The sequence below is a fragment of the Sturnus vulgaris genome, chromosome 19 (assembly GCF_052056855.1).
Source record: "Sturnus vulgaris isolate bStuVul1 chromosome 19, bStuVul1.hap1, whole genome shotgun sequence".
In the NCBI taxonomy this organism is placed as follows: domain Eukaryota; kingdom Metazoa; phylum Chordata; class Aves; order Passeriformes; family Sturnidae; genus Sturnus; species Sturnus vulgaris.
The window spans coordinates 2,969,274-2,980,043 of NC_142261.1; the positions used below are offsets into that span (position 1 = coordinate 2,969,274).

The 10,770-nt window shown below is 41.9% G+C and overlaps 1 protein-coding gene across 5 annotated transcripts in view; it reads right to left on the reverse strand.

Moving 5' to 3' along the window:
- Window positions 1-10,770, reverse strand: part of KDM2B (lysine demethylase 2B) — a 106,656-nt gene that overhangs the window by 95,335 nt on the left and 551 nt on the right. For 4 of the 5 annotated variants that reach the window (XM_014874945.2, XM_014874940.2, XM_088175954.1 and 1 more), the window contains exons 2-4: window positions 9,881-10,025; window positions 6,662-6,740; window positions 2,563-2,609 (exon numbers count right to left, since the gene is read on the reverse strand). In XM_014874945.2, the coding sequence (XP_014730431.1) occupies window positions 2,563-2,609; window positions 6,662-6,740; window positions 9,881-10,025 (271 nt within the window). Of the gene's footprint in view, window positions 1-2,562; window positions 2,610-6,661; window positions 6,741-9,880; window positions 10,026-10,203; window positions 10,555-10,770 lie in introns of those variants that run through there. The other variant, XM_088175953.1, reaches the window with a different exon arrangement.

The window sequence follows — 10,770 nt, forward strand, 5'->3', positions numbered from 1 at the left end:
CACGTTAGAAATAGAAAGTAAGATTTCTTAGAGAGAGAGTTTGGGATCAAAGGCTCATTAAGTTTCCATTGAATTTATGTGCTTTGGGAAAAGCCAGCACCACATCCTTAAAGGGTTCTGTTAACAAATGTCCTTCCCTGTTTCAAATAAGAAAATGAAAGAAATGAGAAGCTTAAAAAGCACCAGCAAACTATGATGATGAGCACTTAAAAAGCCAACAAGTTTACACAGAACACAACATTTTTCAGACTGTGTTCTCTCTCTATTGACTCCCACACACAATCAGATGCAGAGTTATGATCATTCCATTTCACATTCACCAAACATCCTTCCCTCCCCAGGTTCAGCAAGGGATTGAATAAGTTTTGAAAATACCACGCCTTGGAAATGCAAACGTGGAGGTTCAGGAAGATCTGAGGGATCTGCTAAAAAAATGCAGATTTTTTTAATCCTCCAGTGACAGGAGATGTTAATAAAACAAGACTTTTTATGTTCTTTATTTGAACATTAGATAGTGAGCGTAGCACATGTAACCTAAAACTAGAAAAAAATATCAGCAATGATATGCTATAGAAAGATGCTCACTAGTGTTTCCAGAAATAATGAGTAGATAATTTTAAAATTTGGCATGAAGACAGGAATTCCCCCATGTGCTCTCAGTGTCAATGTGGCTGTTCCACCCAGCACAAATTCCACAGCAAGGAAAATAATTTGCCACAAGAACTGTGATTTTTCAGATGCAACTTACAGTCCATTTCCCAAATATTTAGGTCTTTTGAATCAAAGTTTCCACCTGTGATGCCAAAAGTCATCAACTGTATTGTAAAAAGGGCAGGTGACAATGCTCTGGACCACATTATGGTCTCAGCACAATGACTCCAAAGGGAGTTTGCCCAAACATGATATAAAAAGACCCATGATGTGACATCTGGCCAAGAGCAGGTATGGGGATTGCTGATCCAGCTGTGAGCAGGCATGCTCTTACATTAAACTTAATGTCAAAGTTAATCACAAATGTTATTTCTGCTCCATTGTTTCGTAAATGCAATTTTATTTATAAATATCCTCCTGCTTTGCTGGCCATGTACACAGGAATCTCCACCCCCTACTACTTCAAAGGACATCAATCTTGAGGAAATGCAACTCCCACACTTTGACTGTTATACAGGAAAAACACTGTTGTTATGCAACACTACACTGTTCCAAAACATCTCAACGTCAGACCCTCAGCTCCAGCAGCCTCAGAGACAGAAATGGCAGTTTATCAGCCATGGAACAAGTTCACAGAAAACTGCAGCACGGTCCAGATAATTACAAGGTTTATGCACAAGGCTCCTCCACAGCAAAAAGGGTTTTTTCTATACCTGCAAATGTACACATGCAGGTATTTAGGAAATCCGTACATTTAGGAGTTTATTTTCTAATTTAATGCAGATTGACCACCAAATAGCACTTCCCACGCTACTTCCCCAACATTTTCTGCCAGATATTTGGTGCTTTTTTCCTGAGCTTATAAATGGTCATAAATTAAGCAACATTGCTGAGTTGTTTGTGAAGGAAGGTTATCAGAGATAACCCCTCTCTCACTGATAACCCCAAGTGAGCAGAAATGAGGCACAAGTTCCTCTCCTTTGTTTTTCTTAGCTACGTCTTTTCCAGACTTGATATTTCTATTGACTATAAAATTCAAAAAGGATTTTTTTTAAAAACTCTGGTCTTTAAGAATTCAGCATTTGAGCTAATTTTAAAGATTAACTACTGCCACAAGACAGGTAAATAAATACAGTAAATTCTAACTAGCAGGAATGCAGTTAAAAATCTCCAAGGAGGACTGCAGCCAACACATCCAACCTCCAGCTTGCTCCACAGTGACGACTCCATGGAGTGCAGGATCACTATTCAGTAACAATTTCAGATAACAAGAAATAACACACCCATCTGCAATAAAAGCAGATTTCAAAGAAACATACAGTATAATCTCCTACTCAAAATGTAGCTTTTCTTAGAGTTCAAAAACATTTATTTTGCAAAAGTTGTAGGAAACATTTGATGTCAGTCACCACTTCTCTGGTTTGTGTCTCATCAAAAGCCAGGCATTTTGCAAGGCTTTGTACTCAGCCTCTCTTCACAACCTTCCCTCAAAGCACTGACCTGGCCTGACACTGATAAATACTGTGGGGAGAACACAGGCAAAAGGTGATACAGCTCCAGTCACACCTTTTACAAACAGATGCTCTACAACAGATTTAACAAAAAAATATATAGGAACTCGATCAATAGAGCTGCTGCTTTCCAGGATCACAAAAGTGTTTGTAGGACACCTGTTAAGAGCAAAAGCATTCCCTCCCTTCCAAATGGCCAATTATCCAGCATGAGATCGGAGTCCAGTCAGCACAACTACTAATTAGGGTTCTCCCAGCCTTTTTAATTTACAAATTGCTTCTCCATGCCTTCTCCCAGATTCTGAGAGTTATCACAAATGTCTACAAACACAACTGGACAAGTATTTAAAAGCAATTCTGTTCTGTATAGAGTTAATCCAGTGCATTCAAAATAACTCACCCACTAATAGCTTCACATCTCTGACGGTGAAATCCGGGTCAGGCATTCTGTAATTAGCAAAGAAAGCAATGTTAAATACTGTCAAGATAAGTATGGGTACACTCTCGTTACCATAATAAAAGAGAAATAAATGTATAGTGCTCTTTGTCCCTAGTGCAGGAGGTGGACTCAAGCAAGGCCTCTCTGGAGTGTGGACAGTGCAAGTTTTAATGACACACATGACATCTTTGCATTGGCAAGTGTACAACAGTTTGTCTACTCACAATGAAAGAGAAGAGTTGTCTCTTAGAGCACTTTTTATCAGCACCAGAGTGGGAGAGAAGGGGTTGGGAGTCATTTCAATAAAATCCTAAATCTTTATAGCTTGTTAAGCAACTTGTGGTTTGCAATTTGTGGTGCCTCATGCCTGTTCCCCAAGGTGAGCATTATCACATTTGCCAAACGGAGACACAGAGCAGTAAAACAACCTGCTCAAAGCCACTTCATCACAGGTTGGAATCATGGCTTGGAAATAAAATATATATTAAAAAATGATAATAATTAAAACCTCTTTGTTTTAATGACTGTTTCAAACCCCCTCATCTGGCAGAAGACATCCCGGCTGTATTTGGTGGGTCGGGAAATTGTTCAATTCAATTTGGGCTAATTCAGAGCTAAATTAAATGGTAGCATAATTGTTTCAGGGATGTTGATGCATTTACAGGATCACTTCTAACACAGGCAATGTTTTAGGGCATAATGTAATTAGAGAGTAGCCTGGTCCAGCAAGTGAGTGAGTTCTACATGTCAGCGAGGGAGTAAAATTCTGCAGCATAGAAACTGGATGGAAAAGAAAACAAAAACAGTAGTGAGGTTTTAAGGATGATTGACTTCATTTTACTGACAATATTTCACACTTCACATTGCACAAAAGCTGACTAAGGAATTGTAATGAAAAACAGCCCAGTGGGACCTGCCAGCTCAGTACTCTGCCCCTCTTGTACTGCCCCAGAGTGAAGATAAACAATTCTCTTCTGGACTTTTGACATTATTTAGTTGAAAATTAGAACAATCCAGCCCATGGGGAAACATGCAGAATAATAATTTTTACTATTAGGGAAACACTGAAAGGTAAAAACTGGATTTACTGGCATGCACGTATCTTGAGAACTATTTGCCAAATTCTCCTTGTCCACTCTCTTTTACCCTTATCACCTTCCTCTGGTGGGATGCAGAGGCTGGACAGTATCTTTTGTTAATTCTCTGCCAACCCTCACATCTTTGCATTTGGCTGTGAGGGCCTCACAGCTTTGGAATTCACTCCCTCTCCGGAATGACACAGCCTGAATCTACTGACCTTCAGGGTTCATTCAGAGCTCATCTTTTCTTTCCAAGCACTACAAAGTCAGAAGTAGGGGAAACAGGAACCATTTGTGGGCAACAAGAACATGCCAGGCTTGTCTGCAAATGACACAGCTTGCTTGTATTTGGTGTCAGAAACGTCCAACAGTTAGATAGGAAATCGTTTTCATAATTGTATAAATCAAAATAAAAATCAGCGATGAAGATGGAGAACAACCTTAGCCCAGATGGATATGAGCAATTTCGTTCTTTGAGAGCTTCAGCAGCAGTCAAAAATAAACATTACTGAAACTTGAAGAATACAATCCTTTCAAACAAATAAATATGTTTAGGTCTTTGGAGAATACACCTGGCAGATTCTTGATTTTTTTCTCTGCAGTCTAAGGATGTATGATACATTTAAAAACGGTGTACACTAAGTGAAAAAAATCAAGCCTGAAAACAGCAAGTTTCAAGAACTCATTTTGTAGTTGGGTAGTATTGGGAGGTCCAGGTTTAATTCCAACCCCTTCTGCTGCCACAGACGACCATACTTCTTCAGCTGCAGCCCACCAGCATAACTGCCACACTCTCTCTTACACAATTAGGGCTGGTTTGCTGCAAAACTATGATAGAAAAAAAAACCCAAAAGCAACTGTTTTCTTGAATGTCACCAGTCATTTGATTTTCTGTTTATAAATTCAGAATAGTAGCAATGCGAGAACTGCACAGAAATGTTTTTCCCTTGATGTTATGCAATTTTCAGACAAACGTATCTTGTGTAAAACCACCATGAATGCTTCCAAAGAATTCAAACATCATATAAGGTGGTGAAGAATAATACAGCAGGGTGACTTAACTCCAAAATATGACTGACTACATTGTAGATGTTCAGCAGTCTGTAATAAACAAATTGTGTTTCTAGTTTCCTCAGCCAGAAGAGAAATGCAAACACCTCAGCCTGCCCTGTGTGCATTTTAGCAAATGTTTAAAGATTTGCTAGAGAACCTATTCAAATCCTAATGAGGATAAGCTCTGGCCAGCGCAGGTATCTGATTTACCAGGAAACAATGCAAGATGACTGCTGATCAGATAAGAGATAACACCTCTCCAAAGAGCATTCTCTCCCTGAGTTACAATCCTGGAAACAGTCCTTCAAGAAAAACAGCTTCTCCTCCGTTAAGAGATCACAGGACAGCTTTCCTGCTTTCAGACATACAAGTAGCAGCTTATGATGGTCAGGAGTACAGAGAAAAGCGATTTTCAGATTTTCATTGTAAGGATGTTTCACCAAACTCAGCTCTGTACATCTGCCAGGCACAGACATGCAGGCTGACTGCTCAGCACAAGCAGAAGTGGAAGCTTGTATCAGGAGCTACTCAAAACATCAGAAGTAAAAAAAAATAAATCAGGTATTTTGTAGACCATTGTACCTCAAAAGTCACCCTACATATATATGGATCACCCAATCCACCACATCATGATGTTCACAGCCTCCTGTGATCTGAGGCCTAGGAATGTTTGTGTCTGCAGGATGAGCTCTCATTTCCACACTTCTTCACTCTGGAGCATGAGCTGAACTGGTACCATTGGGAGTTGAAACATCTTCCCAGTTTTCTTCTTCAGCTGAGGGGAATTTCGTGACAACTTCCTCAAACATAGGAGGAGGATCTGGCTGCTAGGAAGGTGCTGCAGTATCTCTGGCTCCTAAACACTCCCCAGCCTCACTGAACAGCTCATGACTTCTTCTTCAGGAAGAAATTCTTGACGTTTTTATCACTTGTCCCTTAGGAGCAGCAGTTTAAAACCAATGTATACCAAATGTATGAGAGAGCCTATTGAGCGTTTCTTGTTCAGAGTTCAACATACAAAACTATTTCGCTAAGTCACCAGAAGCATCACAGCAGCTCTTGTTTGCTCTTATACTAAAAGGACACCCCAAATACCCCAAACTCTGCTTTGTCTCTTTCTCTCTTTAAATTTTAATGGAGTGGCTTGATTCCTTTTAATAAGGATAATAATTGGGACTCCTTGGTCCCCGAAACTGGAGGGTGTTCCATAGCTGGAAACTGAGATGAAACTGAGCAAAGTAATGATGCTTTCAAAAAATTATTTTTCTTTCTTTCAGCAATAGTTACATGATCCTAATTTCCAAAAGTATCAAGGAACATTCCTCTGAACTATGGATTAAATACTGATAAAGTTAATGCCTTTAATACTTCTCCTTTAGACACTGTCACTTTCACAAACAAAGTTGCAAGATTCTCTTATTAAAATACCAAATCCTTTATACTGGATATTAATAAAATGCAACCTCAAAAAGGCTCCAATAATCCCATATTTAACTAGACATTATTAAATATTTACAAAGCTGTAACATTCTGAAGAGACATAATTATAATGGAAAATGACAGGCATCATTAGAAATTCACCTGCAATGTAGGAAAGAATTGAGAAGTCAAAAATTGAAGAGAGTTTGTTCTGTCGTTACAGTGTGGATTGGGTGCAGAAACCTTTGGATTTCATTCCTAACTTTCACTGCTGACTTATTTTTGACTGTGTATGCACTTTGACGCTGTATGCACTTAACTTTTATAGAACTTCATTATCTGCCTGTTTATAAGCGGAAAATAATCACTCCTCCTCTCAAGGGTGCTGACAGTCTTACTAATTGCAATCTATTTCGAGATCATCAAAAGAAATATCAAATACAAGTAGAAAGCATAATGGTTATTTTATAAAAGCATTTATTAATCATCAAAATTTGGTTGTAACTTACTTAATTCCCAGTCCATCCTTATTTCTGAAGATGAGGGGAACTCTGAGAGCTTCTCTTTGCACATACTCAAAAGTAAAATCTGTGAAAATGAATAAGAACAACATCCAAAAGCTATTACAATTGTGTTGGCACCTCACATTACATTTTCTCAGACTCTCCCCATTTCCCTTTTCTCACCAAAGAACTCCCTATCACCTAAAGAGAAATAGAAAGAGAATGCATATTTTAGATCCAAACCGGAAACCCAATGACAGACAATGCTCTCCCAGCTGCTCCCTATTTTTCCTGTTCACTGATGCACATAAAGTAGAAGCCAGTCAGTTTGTCAATTAAGGTCTGTGTTGAAACACCCAGGATGTAATGAAATACCAAATTAACAGTTAAAAGATAATCCTGACCAAATACTGCAAATCAGTCTGGTATTTTTTGGGCAAATGTGTACTTTAAAATGTATATGTAAGTTTAGATATCCTAAGTTACACTTTTCTACTTAGATAAATACATGCTTTCTTGTGAGCACTATCTGGTTCTAGCAGAGAGCCCTGATTCTATGAACACATAATTCTTTTTATGTGGGGGTTTCTGTTGGTTTTAACAGAACAACTTTTCTTTTAATTAATCAGCAATGTAACTCCAGGAGCTGAGAGATTTTATACAGTGAAAATCTGTCTGTGAAAAATGAATTGTGAGGAGTCACAGTATAATACACAATCAAAGTGAAATTTAAACATAAATTTGTCATGTTAACACTGGCCAGCATTACCTTGTTGCTCCTCTCTGAGGATTACACAGGACTGGCCTTTCCTGGGGATTTCTCTATGCACGGTCTGACACAATAGCAGTGATTTGGGGATTAGAGAGGAAGTTACAAGGCAGCGATTTGGGTGAGCCATGGCTACAAAACCCCAGGCTCAGTTTGGAGCCTTCTGCCATAGAGAGCAGAGGAATTCCTGCAGCAGCCATGGACTGTTTCTATGGCTCTGCTATTCCACCTTTTTTCAGGAAAAATTACTTTTTTAAAGCGTCCATACACTGCCTTGAAACGGAAAGCATTGCTTGACTGTTCAGCACTACAAAATGCCCTGCACTGCCAAACCCAGTGCACACTCCCTGCAGTTTATTCAGGTACACACGAGCAGTTTAACCCCAAGATTCATCCAGCTGTCCACGCTCCTGGGCCAGCACAAGCACCTCAGCCTGAGCTTCTATTCCTGATGTTTCTCTGCTCTAAACCCCACACTGAAAGTTAGAGGGGGCCCAGAGGCCAAGATCGCATGCCTGCACATGTACTGCCCTCTATTTTTACAACTTTTTCTTTGCTGTATTCAGTTAGTAATTATGACAAGTAGGGGTATAATGTTGCTACTTAAGAGTTACCAAATCAGAGCACTATAATTATCCATTTACAGAAACATGAAAACTACAAAAACTTTATTGCCACTAGGCTCAAAGTAAGTGTAAGGAACACTCCATTTAACTAAGGTTACCAAGTAAATATTTCTGTGCTAAAGAAGTCATCCTTCCCCATAGGCATCCCCATTAAAGCTACTGCCTTTTGGTAAGTAAATAAATAAACCACAGAGACTTTTTACAGACACTGATCCAAGTCAGAAAGTCAACAAACATCAGGAATAACACTGGTGGAAGAAGCAGAGCCTTGCAAACTAAAGAACAAGTAGCTATGACAAAGTTCATTCAAGCCAAAACTCACACCACTGCAAGATGAGTTATCATTAAAAATAAAAACAAGGACATGGGAAAGAAAAAAAATACATTGCTCAACTAATTCCATGTGTTCATATAAATTGTTTTATTCTTACATACTACTGTAATTGTTTTGCCCAGATTCAATTAAACTCTTAGGTTTATAGAGAAAAAAAGTAAACCAATAGTAAAAATAAAACCAGAGCAAATAGCAAGGCAGATCCTTTCTTCCTAATGCCCCAACAAAGCATTTAAATCCCTTGTGGGGTTGAACAAAGCCGACACAGACCACAACAAAATAACAAAAGACACTCATTTATTTTCAAGTTCCCTAGAAAGGAGAGAGCTGCCCAAAGATTTTGGAGCTGCTAAGCCAGGGAAGATGTGGATTGTACTATCCTTAGCATGGAGCAGTGACAACCACTGGAGTGTTTGAAAACTCGGGGTAGAATGCAATCATTTTCTGGAAAATTAATTAACATTTTCCAGCTAAAAAAGTTGCTTGTGTTTTGTTTGGAGGAAGAGGGGTCAGGGTTGAGCTTATCTCCTAAACAAACACCTTCCTAAGCAAGATAGGTATTTAATTTCTCCACCACACATCAACTTTTCTGAAAGGAGCTTAAAATGTTCATGCAAAACTAAGCCTAGAGGAGAAAAGGAAATTTTCTAAACTCGATTAGTGGCTCCACAGAGTTAGAGCAATTTCAGGAGGATTACAGCCAAAACATCTCTTTCTTGAGATAGCCATCCTAAACAGGAGTCCTCAGTCAGGCCCAGTTTTGGTGATAGCCATCTGGGATTAGGGATCCGTGTCAACAGCACAGCGGTAAATAAAGGTGACCTGCAAACCCCCCGGCCCGTTTGATTCCCGGGCAAACCTCTCCCGTTTCCCTTCCTGCCAGGCAGCGTGCGGCAGAGCTGGGCTGTCTGGCTCTGCTTACCGCTCCGGAATTCGAGCCACCTAAGCAAAGCAAGTAACTTTGGGGAGGGGAGAGCTGTAATTTAATATATGATAGACACACAAAGAAGTTATTGACTTTAAAGTCTCCCAGCCTGGCGAACAGGCTCATCAATCGCACCCTTTGGCAAAAGGGGTCCTGGATTCAAGAGGGAGCGGAGGGGGAGCAGGAATCACCTCTGGCTAAGTGGGGGCTGGGGTTTGGGCCTCTCCCGTGCCAGGACCTAATTCCTGACCGGCCCGGTGCTGCGCTGGGGTCACGATGGCGGGGCACGGCGGGGGGAGCGCTGGGCGCTGCCATGGATCACCGCGCTCATCCCAGCACCGCGCCGGGGCAAAAGCCGCCCTCCGGGTGCGGGGGGGACGGGCCGGGGCAGCCCCCCCGGGGCGGGCCGGGCTGCAAGGCCCCGCCAGCAGCCGCCCCCCGGCTCCCCGGGGCCGGCGGCGTCACCGGATCCCCGGGCAGGGGCGCGGGCGCGAAATCCGAAGCCGGAGCGGAGCCGCACGTGGAGGCGGCGGCGAGCGCGGCCGGACAGCCCCCGGCCCGGCACTGTTACCTTTGCCGTCCATGGCATGCACGAAATCCCCGTGGTACATTTTACTCTTTAATTTCTCTTCCAAATTGAAACTCCTGATGCTGACAATTTCTTCCACGTCCGAGAGGTCCTCGTTCTCATCGTACCGTCTTCGGCCGATGCAGCGCTAGAAAAGACACAAAAACCAAAATAAAACACATTGTCCAGAAAAGAAAAAATCCAGGGAAGCACATGGATAGTGCACAACGGTTTGACAGACACATTCTGGGGGAAATAATTAAGATGGCAAGGCACAAACTGAACAAAACCTGAACCCAAACAAGCTCCAACCCCTCTGCATGCACCTTTTCCATCCCGTGACACGGAACTCGGCAGGAATAACAGGTGCTTGGCTTCAGGAAAACTCAAACTTGGGCTGCTGAGCAGGGGCTGGCGCTGGAAGTCGAGCGGGGGACACGTAACTCGCCGACAATTCACAAGCTACAGCACCGATGCGTTTTGCAATCCCATAAAAACCCGTGAACGGCGGTCAACGCTCGTTAATGAGAGGATCATTTTAAAAATTATTATTAATATTATTATTATTATTTTTGTACGTGAACACGAGCTAATTCCCCGGGGAAGGGAAGGGGGGCGAATCTTCGCATCTGATGCCCAGCATCCAGGTTTCGGTATTTACATAATCCGAGTGTTTCCATAGTCACACCGGAAGCGGCGATTTAAAAACCAGATCGCTTTATGTAACGCCGCGATGGATGCGCAGCCCCCGCGCGCTCCCCCCGCCGCCCCGCACGCTCGACAGCGCCGAAAGCGCGGGGGTCCGCGGCCGAGGGGCAGCAACGAGTTCAATGCCGGGGGATGTAGGGTAGGCCCGGCGGAGGCCGATGCCGCTGCCCCGGGGAAGCTGCGGC